General features: G+C 38.6%; 1 protein-coding gene across 3 annotated transcripts in view; it reads left to right on the top strand.

The window, feature by feature from the left end:
* PIK3CG (phosphatidylinositol-4,5-bisphosphate 3-kinase catalytic subunit gamma) overlaps positions 1-17,579 on the top strand; it is a 47,994-nt gene that overhangs the window by 5,994 nt on the left and 24,421 nt on the right. For all 3 annotated transcript variants that reach the window (XM_020984579.2, XM_020984580.2, XM_078154402.1), the window contains exons 3-7: positions 5,096-5,161; positions 5,520-5,745; positions 7,686-7,789; positions 13,204-13,350; positions 15,062-15,152. In XM_020984579.2, the coding sequence (XP_020840238.1) occupies positions 5,096-5,161; positions 5,520-5,745; positions 7,686-7,789; positions 13,204-13,350; positions 15,062-15,152 (634 nt within the window). The remainder of the gene's footprint in view (positions 1-5,095; positions 5,162-5,519; positions 5,746-7,685; positions 7,790-13,203; positions 13,351-15,061; positions 15,153-17,579) is intronic.

Raw genomic sequence — 17,579 nt, 5'->3', positions numbered from 1 at the left:
TTACAGGTGAGAAAAGTAAGACTAAAAGACATGGAGTGAATTGCCCAAGGTCAGGCTTCAGGAGTTCATTTGAGCTAGCCCTCTGCTCACAGGCAAGTATGCCATTCTCATCCCCCTTTCAAAGATGTGGCAGCTGAGGCCTAGAGAGCTTAAGTGACCGGCCCTAGTTGACATAACTTGGTCAGTGGCAGAGGAGGAATTTGAACTCAATTCTACCCCCTTCCTAATGCATTCATCTTTCCACTATGCTGTCTTTCTTGGCAAAGTACTTATTAGGGAGGAAATGGAAGGACTAATGTAGAAATTATGCTCTTTAATCGATGTGTTAGGCAATGAGTTACCAAATCATCCATTTTTACAGGTTGTCCCTAAAGTTTCCAGACAAGCATAATAACAACAGCTCATATTTGAATTGTACTTTAGGATTTAGAAAGTGCTCCTCTGAGGTAGGCGTTATAAGTATTATTATCCCCATTTAACAGGTAAGAAGTTAAATGCCTTGCCCTATCACACACCTGGTAAATGTCAGAGGAAAGTCTTCTAGCTCCAGGTCTAGTGTTTTTTCTATCACATTACTCTGCCAATAATCAAGGGGTCCTTACCCTTAGCTATTAAATTTCTATCTTTGCATTAACTCTTAAAAACCATTTCTGTTGAACCTCTTTATGTGTCATCTAAAAGCATCCGAAGTTAGTTTTTACTTCCCTCCATTCAATATTCAATTAATTGTCAGAGTATTAAAGAAGTTTAGAAAAAAAGAAAACACAACAAAAAATACCTTCTCATTTTGTTGCCCTGTACAGAATTGTCTGAGCTCTAAATTTGTGTCAGTTCTGTTCCACACCAAGGGCCTAACTGCATTGCTTCTCTTTAGCTCTTTTGTGAATAAACTTTGCAGAATGAGGAATGTACTTTTATTTCAATTTTGCCTGCTTGGAATGAAAGAAATCAAGAAATAATGATGTTGACATTCAAATTAGCAGGCATAATTTAAACATGACCTTGACCATTTTCCCCAATTTTTAAACATTTTTATTTAAAGTTTTGAGCTCCAAATTCTATCCCTCCTTCTTTCCCCCCTTCCCTGAGACAGTAAACAATCAGATATAGGTTATACATATGCAATTATGTAAAAAAATTTCAATATTAGTCATTTTGTACAAGAAGACTCAAATATAAGGAAAAAATTAAAGAAAAAATTGAAAAGTAGCGTATTTCAGTCTGTATTCAATCAATATCAGTACTTTCTCTGGAGGTGAATAGTACGCTTCATCATTAGTCTTTTGGGATTGTCTTGAATTATTGTATTGCTGAGAATAGCTAAGTCATTCACAGTTCTTCGTTGAACAATATTGCTGTTACTGTGTACATGCTCTGGTTCTGTTCACTTTACTATGCATCAGTTCGTGTGAGTCTTTCCAAGCTTTTCTGAAATCATCCTGCTTGTCATTTCTTATAGCACAATAATATTTCATAGCAATTATATACCACCCTTGTTTATAGCCTTTCCCCAATTGGTGGGCATCCCTTTGATTTCCAGTTCTTAGCCTGCTATAAATATTTTTGTAGAAACAGGTCCTTTTCTCTTTTATTTTTTTGGATGTCTTTAGGATATAGACCTAGCAGTGATACTGCTAGATCAAAGGGTATGCACAGTTTTATGGCCCTTTGGGCATAGCTCCAAATTGCTCTCCAGAATGGTTGGATCAGTTCACAACTCCACCAGTAGTGCACGAGTAGACTTCAATCATTTTTAAGGTGCTGTGCTATGTTTTCAGAGGTGTTTAAACTCCTGCTGCCTAAATAAAACCCACTCCAAGTTGAGTTTTACATATTGACTTTACTAAAATGAAGTATCAACTCTCATATTCAACCAAGAACTTTTTTTAAATACTGGAATGAATATATTCATTTACTTTTGGAATGAGTGGCTTAATACATTCTCAGAGCCGGCAACTTCACTGCAGTTAAATTTGCATGTGTTTGACCACACCTATGAAAAGGTTGGTTTTTTGTTGTTTTGTTTTGAAGAAACTTTGGCATAACAGAAATGTGGTTAATAAACCACTTTTAGTCATTTGCAATGTGAAAGGAAAAAATTGCACCAGAAACCCAACCATATAGTTGGTGCCTACTTATGGACTTCTGCCGCATAGAAGGATTGAATAATCTAAGGATATTTATGGAGAAACACTTGAAGAGATTACAAATTAACAATATGTTGATGCAACAAGGTGGCACTGGACATGGGGCCTCAGACACTTACTAGACGTGTAACATTGGACAAGTCCCTTAATCTCCATAAGCTGCCACTTCCTCATCTGCAAAATGAGGATCACAATAACAATTATAACATACAGTTTTTGTGAGGATCAAATAAGTAATGTAAGTTTTTTGCAAACCTTAAAACACTAAAAATTATGTTATTGTTATTGTTTTGTGATTATTATTATTAAATTTCTTTGATTCTCTGACTACATCTGATTGATATATATGCACATATATGTGTGTTTACGTCTATGCACACATTATAATACTTATCAACTTTGGCGGATTGTTCTATGTCTTCTACTCTCTTCTAACCAAATCCAGGTATCTCTCACCCTTTTTCAGGTCTTCTAGCCACATTTATGTTTTCTTTTTCCTGTACTTTCTCTTCTGCCTTTTAAATCAGTGATAACTCATGTTTATACAGTGTTTTAAATTCTGTAAAATGCCTTTCTCAAAGGGTCATTGTGAAGAAGTATCATTATACTATAGGATTTGAGGTAGGTAGTACAGGTGTTATCCCCATTTTACAGATGGGGAAACCAAGGTTTTGAGATGTGAAGTGACACCCATGATCACACAGCTAATAAGTGTATGAGAAGGGATTTGAACACAGGTCTCCTAATTTCATGTCTAATACTTTAGTATCTCACATTGCCTCTCAATCATAAGAGACAATAATCCTCTTTGTCAAACCAGCTCTTCATTGTTGGGGGAGAAACTTGTTTGGCATGGTGTAGGACTCGCTTGAGGTCAGTAGACCCAGGTGCTATTACCAGCTCTTCTGGTAATAAGCCAGCTGCCTGACCACAGCCCATTTACATCAACTCTTAGTGCCTTATTTCTCTCATTTTTAAAATAAGATGGGACAGATTGGATGATATCAGGTCTCCTTTAGCTCTAAAATTCTTTGATTCTATTCTCTATAGAGCAAAATATAATTTCTCTACTTTTTTTGTCTTCTCCTTTAGAATATGGAATATCTCCATAGTTCATATGTAAGAGTTACAAAATCCGTTTCTCACAACAACCCTGTGAAGTAGTTGTGCTGAGATGCCTGAAACTTTAGAGAAGTCAAGTGACTTGTCCAGAGTTATATAAAAATTATGTCTATGAGCCAAGACTCGAAGTCCTCTCCTGTCCTGTCTTCTCTCCTCCCCTGTTCCTTCTCTCCTTCTTTGTCTGATAGTCTTCCACAGGATAACCTTGATTCTTCCCATAGAAAATGCTGAGGACTCAGAGAAGCCCAGAAACACGGAGGACTCACAATAGCCCGTAAATAATCAATATATTTCTCCTCCCTCTCTGGTGAGCTGCAGTCATAACACCAATGTCTGGAAGGTGGACTCCCCTTAGAAGGGGAGATTTCCTCAGCCCTTTCTCACATGCCTGCTCCCCTCTTATACAATCTGTTGTCAAGTCTTGTTGACGCTAGTGTCCTTTAAAATTCCATAGTGGGGTGCAGCTAGGTGGCACAGTTGATAGAGCGCTGGCCCTGGAGTCAGGAGGACCTGAATTCAAATCCAGCCTCAGACACTTAACACTTACTAGTTGTGTGACCTTGGGCAAGTCACTTAACCTCATTGCCTAGCCCAAAACAAACAAACAAAAAAAAACCCTCCATAATGGCAGCTTTCTGAGGTCCCTGTGTCCATGGAGCTTCCAGGTTATTAAGATTATGCAATCTATACAGAAATAATTGTGATACACATCCAGATAGATAGATGGATAATATAGTTTAAGAAAGTTGCGTATGAAGTCTAAGGAACAAAAGATCATTACTGACTTTGAGGATCTGAGAAGACTTTGTGGGGGAAGTAGAATTTAACCTGACATTTAAAGGATGCGTAAGATTCCAGGCATACACATCAGAATGAGCAAAAACATAGAAAGATGAGACAGCATTGAACTTTGATCTCTTCCCATATCTTTATTAATCTATCAACACACATTTATTGATCACTTTCTTTGCTCCTGGCAGTTTTCTGGGCACTAAAGATGAAAGTAAAAAAAAGTAAGGAAGTTTCTTCCCTCAGTAAATCCGTTCTTGGTCTCTAGTAGAGCCTGAGACAGCGGGGAAATAATCAAAATGTTTTAGCTCCTTACCCATGCTCCCTGGACCTAACTGTGGCCACATAGTGTTCACATCCACACCCCACATCCCCAAGGAGGAAGTGAAGTGAGAGTAGACAGAGAATGGCTTGAAATAAGTTGAAGGCGCAGCAGAAGCAGACAGTTGAGCTTTCTTCTTGCTTGAAGGTGAAGTCCACGAGCTTAGCTTTTTGGTGGGCCTTAGAGAGTGCTCGCTCCCTTGCCTGCCTGGAGTGGAGAACAGGGACAGATAGACTTCAGAGGGAAAACACCTAAAAGGTACAGCACCTTTTCCCCTAAGTGTGTCCCCCACACTTGTGGGATGGTCAAGCACTAGACCTGGGGAAGAGGGTCACCCTGAGCATCCATAGTAGGCAGTATCTTCCCAATTCCAACCCCCCACCTCACCTTTCTGTTCCTCTTGCAAGGCCAACAATGAGCCCAGTTCTGCCTTCATCACTCAGTCACCTGGAATCCTTACAGCCCCGATTGGAGCAAATTGTAGTGACCCTAAAAGAAAAAGAAAAATGACCACATTTGGTACTTCTGGGAATATTAGCACTTGCTAGAGATGCATGATGAAGTCTTTGCTGTTTGTCCTGGCTTGTAGAAGCCCAGGCCTCCTTTTGGTTTTTAATCACCCCTTAACAAGAGGTGAAGGAAACTGTATGGTTGGGTACACTGACACATGTCTTTATATATCCTGCATAAATACATAAATGTGTTTTGTCTTTAGGCTGTGAAATTTGAACCATACCATGACAGTGCTCTTGCCAGATTTCTGCTGAAACGTGGTTTGAGAGTAAGTATTCTTGTTGTGATAACAGCAAGGACTTTTTAAAAGGACTGTCTTTCCTTTAACCAAGGCGGCGTGGTCTAGTACACTACTATTTTAGCAGTATCTACTACAGCCTTCCTCGAAGCTAGAGATACCTGTGTATAGGTCACATAGACTAGTTTGTGGCCATGGGCAAATCATTCCCCCTCAGTGCTCTTAGATTATAAATTGCAGAGAATGTGATGAGCTACATTGGTAGAGGGAATTTCATCACCAGGGAGTTCCTCATACAGATGAGACCCTAATCCTTATCTCTTTCATTTACTGTCAGACCCTAAATGTCATTCATATTAACCGTCTTCAATTTTTCCCCCATTCTCAGAATAAAAGAATCGGTCACTTCTTGTTTTGGTTTCTGAGAAGTGAAATTGCTCAGTCCAGGCACTACCAGCAACGGTTTGCAGTGATCCTTGAAGCCTATTTGAGGGGCTGCGGCATGGCCATGTTAGAGGATTTCACAAAACAGGTTCAAGTAATCAGGATGCTACAAAAAGTCACTATTGATATTAAGTCACTGTCTGCTGAAAAGTATGATGTCACTTCCCAAGGTACAGTTTCTACACTTTTGTGTCTCTTCTCAAGTGTCCCAAGATGTATCCTCTGTCACCTCCTCATTCTGAAAAGTGTAGCTCTTCTTCCTAACACAGCTAAGAGAAAAAAAAAAGTCTTTTCCAGATTCTATCTGCATAGAGGCGGGGAAAGAAAAAGCAAAATTATTTCAAATATCTATGAAATGGCTTTCAAAAATGTGCTACAAACATAATAATTAAAACATAATCCTTAAAAGAGCAACTGCAGGCAAAGTGGACTCACGTTATTTCTTAGTTTTTCACATTTCCCTTCCTATACTGAAACAGGTATTTATTTTCCCTCCCCCACAGTCCAATTTTCAGTCTTTTTTTTTAAGTAAAAGTTTGAGAATTTTTCTTGGTCTTCAGTTTCATACACTAGTTCTATGTATTCAGAACTTCCAGATTCATTCTTTGATTCTTGATGAATATATTTGTAATAGCCTCTCCTCCCCAAAAGAAGGAAAGGTACCCACCCTTACTCTCATTCTTATTTTGGTCAAACATTATTTAATGGCTGGGGAGCGTTAATCCAATTTACAACGACTTCTCATCTAGCTGATCTTCAGGCACTGACTTTGGATTGATTTCTTTAAGTGCTAAAAGCAAACAACAGCAACTCTTCAGCAATTGGAAGTCCACCCACCACAATTTCCTCTTTTTTAAAGCGTTTATAGCACCCATCCAAGTTTGCATTTGATAGTCCTATCTGTTTTCCTATCAGTTCTTACTCCCCTCCACTACCTTATCCCCTACCTTCCACCTACTCCCACCTCTCAACCACAAAGCAGAAAAAAAGCTGCAGTAGTCACCTTTTAGCCTTCTTCCTTCATTGTAATTTAATCTGTATGTGGATGTTTGTGGCTAGAGGCAGGGGGTTTAGTAGAGAGCTGGCTTTGGAGCCATGAAGACCTGGGTTCAAGCTCCATCCTGGCGCATACTAGTTGGGCAATCCTGGGCAATTCTTAGTGCAGCACTCTACCTCTGAATGCCTTAGAAAATAATTCTTAAAAAAAACTATATGTTTCAGGGGCAGCTAGGTGGTGCAGTGGATAGAGCACCTGCCCTGGATTCAGAAGGACCTGAGTTCAGATCCGACCTCAGACACATAACACTTACTAGCTGTGTGACGCTGGGCAAGTCATTTAACCCCATTGCCTAACCAAAAAGAAAAAAGAAAAACTATACATTTCAGAGAAGGTGCCAACATAAATGGGTAAAGAGAATTTCCTTTTCATCTGGGAGTTCTCTATACCAATGAAATGTGGTATAGAGCTATTAAACTGTGAGTTCCTTGAGGATAGAGACCATATTTTTGTCTTTCTTTGCATTCACAGTGTTTAATATGGTGCCTGGCCCAGCATAAGTCCTTAATAAATGCTTGTTGACTTGACTTGTTGAAATTGCACGTTCAGTCCTTTATCCCTATAGATCTATGCATGTGCTTACCTGGATGTGTACTCTGACTATAAAAATATTTTGTGCTTTCCCCCACCCCCACCTAAAAGCAAATTCCTGCATCTTTTTGCTTTTTCTTCTCCTTTGTCTCCTTCAAGATCAGATCTTTTTTTTCCTATTTTTCAGTCATGCTTCCACCACCTTGTATTTTTGAAGCTGACTTTTTTGAACCAAAGTATATTACTTTACGTTTATCCCTATTGAATTTCATGTTAATAGATTAATACCAGTGCTCTAGGCAATCCACATCTTTTTGGATCCCTTTATTTCTGAGTATATTAGGCATCTATCATCCATCCTTCCCAGCTCTGAGTCATCTAAAAATCTGATAATCATGTGTTCTATGCCTTTACGCAAGTCATTGATAAAAGCACAGAAAGTAAGCTTAGTAAATTTTTTTACGATATCGAGCAATGGTAATGTTGATGAATTCTTGTTGATTTCTAATATGTCAACTGCAGTTATCTCACAACTTAAGCAAAAGCTTGAAAACCTTCAGAATTCTAATCTTCCAAAAAGCTTTAGAGTTCCCTACGATCCTGGCCTGAGAGCAGGAACACTTGTGGTAAGTTTGGATTCTTTCATTTTGAAGTTGTCTGTGTTATATCCTGTTAAGGTCCATCAGTTGAGATGACTGATATTCATCTATGGAAAGGAATAGAAAGCAGTGAGGGTGTTGACTTCCTTTAATCTATATTTTCATCATTGGCCAATAAGAAGCATTGGTCTCCAGGCATACTATGGAGGTAACATCATGTAACAGTTTTTTATGTGCATACAATTTAAAAACGTATGCAAGATTATAATCTTCCTCCAGGGAAGGCTTACTCTGGAGTCTAATCCTGACATGCAAGTGACCTCGGATTCTTAAAGGCCAGGTCAGTAGAATGCAAGGAACTCCAACCAATTTGGGAAGGCTTGGGAAAAAAAAAACAGATCTAGCTGGACTGTGTCTGTCACCTGAGGACCAGCCTAGCTAAAAATGCAGAGGCTTATCCCTAGAAAGTTGGCCACTGGCTGATATATTCTTTCAGCCACAGAAACTCATGAAGACCTCCTGAGAGAGCAGAAGCATAGAGATATAATTGGAAAGGGAAGTACCCACACTGATGAAATCACAAATCCTTGAATGACCATTTATAGTAATAGAGAACAACTGTGGCTATAAAAACTACACTCTCAGTTTTCTACTTTGAGAGAATGATGATGATATTAAACAGGTCTTGTGCTCTTCAGCAAACATGGGTAGTGTGAAGATAACTGGGCTCTCTTTCAGAAAATCTGGATTTAAATTTCAGCTTCTCTACTTAATAGCTGTGTGATAATAGAAGTCACTTAATCCCTTTGAGCTCATCTCATCTGTCAAATGGGAATAATAATTCTTGTATTAACTATCTTGTATGGTTTTCCTGAAGAACATAAGGATTGAATGCTTCAAGAGACTGTACTAATTATTTAGTCCTACTGCCTCCCTTTATAGATAAGAATTGCAAAACTCAGGAAGGTGAAGTCATTTGCCAATAGTCATGCGGGTAGTAACATCTTTGTCACTGTTATGCCTATCTTAATGCAACCAGAGACCAGATTGGCTTTTCCATATGCATATGGATGACTCCCATTTAAATTTTGGGCCACTAAATAGCTTTTTTTCGGTAAAATATTGCCTAATCATATCTCTCCCATATAATACTTGTGAAATTGATTCTTGAACTCTGTAAGATATTACATTTATATTTATTGAAACCAGACTCCAAAAGTTTAATAAGAAAGTAAAGAAAGGAAGCAGAAGCTTTGGTCATAGGTAATGTGCTCAAGAACTTTAGTCATAAGAGGAGAATGAGAGATGCTATAGGGGACAATTTGCTGAAGAATGTGAGATTGAATGAGATAACTTGTGCTGGTACAGGTGTTTACCTTGGCAAGAAGATCTCATCTCCTCATGTGAGACAAAGGTGGAAGAGAAGATAAATAGTGGGGAAAATATCTGAGTAATGTGAGATGAAGAGAGGAAAGAAACAGCCCTTGGCAAATGGCCTCACTTTTTTCAGTGTGATATTCATCGAGGTTCTCAGCAGAGAGGGTGAGGTGATGGGGAGCCATCAGAGGTTTGAGGAGGGATAAAAAAAGGGTTGGAAAAGCTGCTGTGGTCAATGGGATGATGAATTGATTAGGGAGGTGTAAAAGGATTGCCTGACCACAATAAGGACCCAGTTAAGGCTGTGTAGCATAAATTTGTAGTGGGCCCAATCAGAACAGTTCTGTAATTTTCTCCACCTACATTCAGTACTCCATATAAAATAGGGGTGGGAATAGGGAATCCTTGTGTTATAAACTGTTGTAAGAAAAATGTTTTGTAAACCTTAAAGTGATATATGAATGAGTTCTTATTATTATTAATCTGTTTTATGCCAAAAGCAAAGTATTGTTACTTTAGCTTGGTATAGCAGATAGATCTTATTTGAAATTCTGGCTGACACTGACAGTGTGTCAAGTTGCTTGACCACTCAGCATCCCAGGTAACTCTGGAAGACTTTAAGCTGCTGAGCAGGTGTTGAACTGCATTGGTAGAGGGAGTTTCCTCACAAGGAGTTCTCTAAAACCAGTGAAATCATAGGTCTGGTCCTCCCCATCTTTCCCCACCAAAGAAAAAAGAAATCAGCTTCATATATTTTGCAAACTCCTACAGATATGGCTCCCTTATGTGAAAAAAGTTAGAAAAACATGCCATTCCACATATCAATTTAAATTTGCTGTCTCAGCACTATCAGGCAGTATAGCATCTGAATGTAGTAAGGCACTAACATTAAAAATGGGTTGAAAACAAAAAGTTAGATTTCCTTTGAAATTATTAGCGCTCCTTTTGCTCAGACCCAATCTTTTGAGTATCACAAAGATAGAATTGTAGAGTCAGAAGGGACCTCAGGGGTCATTGGGTCCAATCCAATCTCCACAAGGAATCTCTATTGTAACGTGTTTGACAAGTAGCCATCCAAGTTTTGTTTAAAATCCTTCAAGGAGAAAGCACTCATCATCTCTGAAGGCAACCTATTTCAATTTTGGACAGCTCTGTGATTAAGTTTGCCCTTGCATCAAACCCATATTTGCTGCTGTTGTTGTTTTTCACTGACTCATCCTGGTGCTGCCATCTAAGTCCAAGTGGAATGAGTCTAATCCTTCCACAGGACAGCCCTTCAAATACTAGAAAAGAATTATTATGTCCCCCTCCCCTCCCCTGAGTCTTCTTTTTTCCAGGCTAAACAACCCCATTCTCTTCTACTAGTCTGAAAACATGCCATATGAATAGGACGTGGCCTTAAGCTCTTCCTCATCCTAGTTACTCTTCTCCTGACACTCTTCAATTTATCACTGTGCTTAAGAAACTGGCATGCCCAGAGCTGAACACAATATTCCAAATATGTTCTCACCATGGCAGACGTCCTCCTTATTCCTGGAAACCATGCCTCTCTTAATGCAGTCCAAGATCATGTTGGCTTTTTTGTATGCTGGAACACACTGCTGACATAATTGAACTTGTAGTCTACTAAAACCCCCAGGTCATTTCCAGACAAATGACTATGTAAGCCTGTCCCATCTGTCTTGGACTTATGATGCTGATTTTCAAAAAGTGTGTAAGACTTTACATTTATACCTACTACTGAATTGCATCTCAATACATTCACCCCAGTGCTCTAACCTGTCAAGATCTTGGTGGATCCCGAGTCTGTTATCCAGGAATTTAGCTATCCTTCCTAGCTTTTAGTCCTCTGCAGATTTGATAAGCATTCCATCTATGCCTTTATCCAAGTTGTTGATAGACATGTTAAATATAATCAAGCCAAGCACAAAAATATTTATTTTGTCATTGTTGTTATGTTTACTGGTAGCAATAATAATTAATAATAATTTAACCTTTATTAAAAATCAGACAACCTCAGTCACAACAATAGGTAGCTATTTGAATGCCAGAAGGAGAATATAGAAAGTCATAGCTAACTGAGGAATTCTTTGCAGAGGAAGCAGGGACTGTGTGGAGGGCATCTAACAGTGACAGATAAGCTATATGGTCAGGAATCTGTCAGGAATAAGGAGCTGCTTTTTTCATGGACAAATGTATCTTCTAAGGGGGTTGTTTTCATGCTGGAGTAGACTCTCCATGAATATGGCAGTTTTGTCTCTATATCCTTTCTGAGCCATAGTGAAGCAAAGTGAAGAACTCCTTTCTTGTACCTATAGAAGTGGGAAATCAAGAGAGTCTTGAAGACCCTCTGTGAAATCTATAAGAATCCCAGTCATCTCCATCAGCCTCTAGCAGAAAGACCTTAGGATCCCTTGGAAACTTACAGCCAGATGTTGAGACAAAATATCAGTGGACAAAACAAAGTGTTGGATGCTAGGAATCATCAGTATAAAGACGGTAGATAAAGAATGCAGTAGCAGCATGTGAGATCCTTTAGGAAGTGTGAATGAGAAACAAAAGCAACTGGCCTAGTCCAGAGCCATGAATGTCCTCAACTTATTGGGGGAAGGAGGAAAAAGACATTTTAAGAAAAGGAAAAAAATGGAGTGGAAAAATCATTAGAAAGATTGGAAGTAAACATTCCATTTTTAAATTTCATCATATTATTTCACAAACATTCATATTTTTTCCACTCTGTGCTAATATACCAAGGTAATTAGGGCACAATAAAAATCATAGAGTCAAATTCAGTGTATGATGAGTTATCAGTGTAGATAAATGATTTGAACAAGGTAAGATGAGAATGGAAATTAGATGAGTGCATACTTTTCCCTTTTAAGCAAGAAATATGGAATTAAGGGACTACCAAAGTGGTTTTGTTTAGTGCTTGAAAACAATTTGATTGTTGAAGGGGACTTCATTATTCATTTGCAAAATAAGTGCCCCTTCATTTCAATTGCTAATACAAAAGAAAATCTCAGGCCAGTGTCCCTACTAATTATCACAAATTCTGAATGCTTAGTCCAAATTAATGAGATTTAACTATAAAACTTTAATGTGAAGAGGTTCGAGTTTCTCTTGATTTACCTGTTTGCTGTCCTTGTTAATCTGTTATAAAGGTAGTGTGGTGTAATAGAAAGAATCTACTGGAATCTAGAGAGACCTGCATTTGAATCCCATTAGCTGTGTGAGCAAGGACAAATTCTTAAGCAAGCAAGTAACAAGTGTTTATTAAGCACTCATTATGTGCCAAGGATGGAGCTAAGCAAAAACAGTCCCTGCCCTGAAGGAGCTTGCATCCTTTTATGGGAGACACCAAGCACATCAATAGCGACTTACAAGACATGTACAAAACCGATGGAAAATAACCTTAGAGAGAAAAGCAATATTAGCTTGGGACACTAGGAAAGGAAAGTCTGATGTTTGAGCTGAGTCTTAAAGAAAAGTAAGGATATCAAGCTATGAGCCTCAGCGTCTTCATATGTAAAATGAGAAAAATATCTGTACTACCTATATCACAGGGTCATTGTGAGGAGCTAGTGATCGGCTGGGTGGTGCAGTGGGCCTGGAATCAGAAACACCTGAGTTCAAATCTGGATTCAGACACTTATTAGCCATGTGATCTTGAGCAAGTCAAATCCTCTTTTTGCCTCAGTTTCTTCAGCTGTAAAATGGGCATCATAATAGCCCCTACCTCCCAGGGCTGTTGTGAGAATCAAAGGAGATAGTGCTTATCATAGTGTCTGACGCATAGCAGGTTCTTAATAAATGTTTGTACCCTTCTTTCTTACCTATGTAAAACTTAAAAGTACTAATTAGATATCAGTTATCTCTATCATTTCTCAAATACAGTCTTTCTTCAAGAGTTCTATTTGAAAGTGACCAAAACCCTGCAAATATAGCATTGATGTTTATAGAGATTGTCTTTAAAAAGAAAAAAAAGGTATAGAGAGACCACACATTGTGTCTATATTCCATGTGTCCATTCTGTGCATAGAAAACATATGAACTCTTCCTTACAGATTGAAAAGTGTAAAGTAATGGCATCCAAGAAGAAGCCCTTATGGCTTGAATTTAAATGTGCTGATCCCACAGCCCTATCCAATGAAACTATAGGAATTATCTTCAAACACGGAGATGATTTGCGTCAAGACATGCTTATTTTACAAGTAAGCTAATATTTAAATTATTGATCTTTTGTTTTGTTATTTTACATTTATTGTTGGGGGGGAGGCTCTAAGATTAGCAGAGTTAAAGTACAGGCCATGACTCAGTAATTGAGTATTGGTGAGTTTTCACATTGGTATTGCCTTGTAAACTATGCCATGAGGCCCATAACTTTCTCAGGATGCAGTTCAGTAAGGGACTTACTTTTATTCATACTAGAGGTTAGTTCTCAACTAGGATTCCTGAATAATGAATCATATCAACCTCTCCACACCCCTGTACCAATTCACCTAGTTCTCAAAGCACGGAGATATAGTTTAAACATACATGCATTACTCTTAACTCCCACCCTCAACCATATAGCTACTCCACATTCTTCTATGTTCATGTACATGTACACCTACAGTTTCTCTCCCACTATTGATATTTCTCTTTTTACACACACACTCACACACACACACACACACACACACACACACACACACACAGAGCATGGGTAGAAATGAGAAGCTTTTAAAAAGTCAGTGGGCTGACAAATGAAAGAGAGAAAATGGGTGAGTAGAGACATAGGTTGGAGATGATTAAGTAGGCAGGTGAAAGAGGAAATGGAAGAATAATAAGGAAGATAATTAGTCAGTGAAGTGGTCACAAGATGTTATTTATTTTTGAAAGATATCATGAGAATTATCCTAAACATTTCTGTTTAAATGAACATTCCCCTCAAACTTTTGAAGATTTATTAAATCTAAATAAAAGAATCTTTTGAACCCTTTGAAGAGTGACAAAAAACACGTGGTTGTTATTATTACTCCAGTTGTTTTTTAAAATTAAGATCAAAAAGGAATGAAGTATACATTTATCCAATGTATGCTGTTGGTATACAGCTTAGTAAATTGGAGAGGGAGAGAGCTTCAACCTCTGATTCATAGTACAGCAAAATCACCTAATCTCTCAGTGTCTAAAAAACCTTCCAAAATTATTAATTGCCAATCTACACTGGTAGAGAGGGTTTCCCAGTGAATAGTTCTGTAGACCAGAAGTTCTCAAAATGTAGTCCTGGAATTCTGGGGGTCCGCAAAATCCTTTCAGGGAGCTTAAGGGGTTAAAACTATTCTCATAATAATATTAAAATGTTTTAATTTCTAATACTGTAAATATTGATAGATATAACCCACATAAACAAAACTTCTTTGGGGAATCTTCAATAATTTTTTAAGAGTATAAAGGAGTCCTGAGACCAAAAAGTCTGAGAACCACTGCCCTAGACCAAAAAAAAAAAAATCATGGGTCCTAATAACAATGAAAGACTGTTAGTTTCTTTGGTTATCCAGAGTGCTAGTGTCTTACTCTTTAGAATTAAATAGCGATCATTGTTTGTTTGTTTTTAACAGTGTTGTTACCACTTCCTAAGGATTGGACAGAACTAGGAGAGGATATTTTACATGGAGAAAAGATGAATAAGTTCCAGGACTTTCAAAAATAACATACAGGACTTCAGCCAGCCTCTTCCCCAAGGCTTATTTCAGATCTCTACCAAATTATATTCTTGGTGGTGAATAATTTAGAAAGATTTGACCATAAATACAATGCAGCAGGTTACCATGTTTTTCCTGTCATACATCAAGTTAAATAATGTGATTTTTTTTTAAAAAGGGAAAGTCAAACAACACAAATAAGCAGATATTGTATAACACACTGTGTTTTCATGTCTAGATTCTTCGAATTATGGGATCTATTTGGGAAGCAGAGTCTTTGGACTTGTGCCTACAGCCATATGGTTGCATTTCAACCGGAGACAAAATAGGTATGCAGAGCCTTCAGGAGCTAAATCCACCATTCGGCTTGTGGGGAACACTTATGGCATTTTCCAAGTTATGGCTTAGAAATTTAATAATGGGGCTGGGGGACTGGGGTAAGATAATATTTATTCATGAGACCAGGAAGAAAATGTAAGATGGTTAATTGATATAACTTCATATGATATGGGATGTACTGAACATGTTTGAAGAAAAAAATGAAATGTTCCAAAACCTTGTGACCCTACATGGAGGTAATTTAGTAAAATTTTCCTCCTCCTTTTTTTGACTGCACCCCACCCAAACTTCTACTCAGCTTCTACTGCAAATTAAAATTCTCTCTCTAAAAACCCCATAAAAGATCTGCCACTTATTACAGTTTCCTCAAGTTCAAGTTATCAGAGCTGTTACTCACTCTGCTTTTATGTGCTTTTGGAGGCACTTTTAAAAACCTTTTTAGGTCCAATAGAATGTATTTTTATTCCAACTTCGTAGCCATCCCATTTAGTCCATGTAGGAACGGCAGCAGTCAACTAACCTTTATTATGCACCTGCTGTTGATAGAGTTTCGAAGAGGAGGCAGCTGTACACAGTGCTCATCACTGCCCGTGGTAGTAAATAACCCACTGCTTCTAAGGCAGCCAAGAATCTGTTAATCAGTGGAGAAAGCAACATTGGAAGCCTGCCTCTAGGGTATTTGCAATGCATAGCATAGGCGTTAATGCAAAGTGAGGCAGTCAGGATGTTATCCAAGGGTCATAAGTCAGATCCCAGAGGTAGTGGACTCAGATGCAGATAACTGAGAAGCCAGAGAGTGCATCTGGAGCCTTGGGGTATAGATCCCTGTGAGTTTGGAAACATGGAGAGAATTTTGGGGCAAAGTCGTGGCTAAACTGGTGCTATGAGCCCTGAAATTGAAGTTGTAATAAAACCCAGTGCCAAAGCCCATGGAGCTCAGGAGGAGACTGTGAGACAAGATGCTGACAAATCAGGTGAAACCTGATGGATTATAGGGTCATAAATTTAGAGCTAGAAGGGCCCTTAGAAGCCAATGAGTCCAACCCACCCCTTTAGGTTTACAAATGAGGAAACTTGCCCAGTGTCACAGAGCTAGTAAATATCTATCGGAGAGTTTGAACCTTCCTGACCTCAAGTCTGGCATGCTATCTACCTATACCACACTGACTCCTCATGGCAGGAGAAGATTGCAACATTTCTGAGAGTCCTGGGAAGGCATAGGCATGTTCTAAAAATGGAACATGAGAAAGTTTGGGAAGAAAATATCAACTCAGTTTAGAGCACTGTACTAAGTGGGGGAGGGGAGATGGTACAAGACACTACAAAGTCCAGATGAGTGGTGGGTCTTGTCCTCGTGGAGCTTACACACTGCATGAGAATATGACACCCACTCAAATGCAATACATAGTAAGTGTATGCGGAAAACAAAAGTAAAGCGTATGTGAAATCTAAGGGCAGCTTAGTTAGGAATTCAGCAGGAGCAGCATGAATAAAGGCAAACAGAAGCCCAGAGCCGGGGAAACCTGAGGTGGGCACAGAGGATAAGGAGCCACCTAGGTAGAAAGGAGATTATGTAAGATGGAATTATATGAAATAAATTTGGAAAAGTAGGGTCATAGCAGATTGTGGAGCAGAAGGTGAAATGACCAAGTCTATGCATGAAGAGCATAAATCTGTCCGCAACATGAAGGATGGTTTAGAGAGGAGAGAACCTAGTAGCAACAAGCCTTGTTTGGATGCTAGTGCAGTAGTCCGAGTAGTTGGCATCAAAGCTCTCTACTAGAGCTGCAGAGGAAGGGGTAGAAAACAACAATAATAAATAATGATAATAAGAAGAATCAACATTTTAATGGGGGCTTTAAGTTTCACAAAGTATATTCATAATTTCATTTGAGCCTCAAAATAACACTGCAAAGTAGGTATTATTTATATCCATTTTATACATGAGGAAACTGAGACTTGGAGAGATTAAGTGACACAGAAAGGAAGCATCAGAGGGGGATCTGACAGTACTCTTCTAAGCTGCAAGTCTAGAAGCACTCTACCCGTTTGTCCCTTTTACAATGGTGGAATTGACAAAGGTTGAATTAACAAGATTTTCTAAGTGACTGGATATGAGAGATGAGAGAGAGGGAGGAGTCAAAGGCATTACCAAGGTTTTGAACATGGCCTATAGGGTAAATGATGATGTCTCTGACTGAAATAGTAGAATCAGAAAGAACACTTTTATTAGAAGTGAAGCTGGCTTTGTACCTAAGTATGAATCCTGGTAAGCCCTCAAGATAAAGCTGTCTTAAAGGCAGATGGAGGGTTGAGAGCATGGAAAACCTGGAAAAGTAATTCCATGTTCAAAGAGGTTTAAAAGCATCTGGGAGTGAAGGAGATGGCTGAGGAAAGAGTATGGACTAAGAAGTCTT

Source organism: Phascolarctos cinereus, unplaced genomic scaffold (genome assembly GCF_003287225.1).
Source record: "Phascolarctos cinereus isolate Bilbo 61053 unplaced genomic scaffold, phaCin_HiC Scaffold_1;HRSCAF=81, whole genome shotgun sequence".
In the NCBI taxonomy this organism is placed as follows: domain Eukaryota; kingdom Metazoa; phylum Chordata; class Mammalia; order Diprotodontia; family Phascolarctidae; genus Phascolarctos; species Phascolarctos cinereus.
Note: the sequence above shows the minus strand (reverse complement) of the source record. Positions and strands in the feature narration are given on the sequence as shown.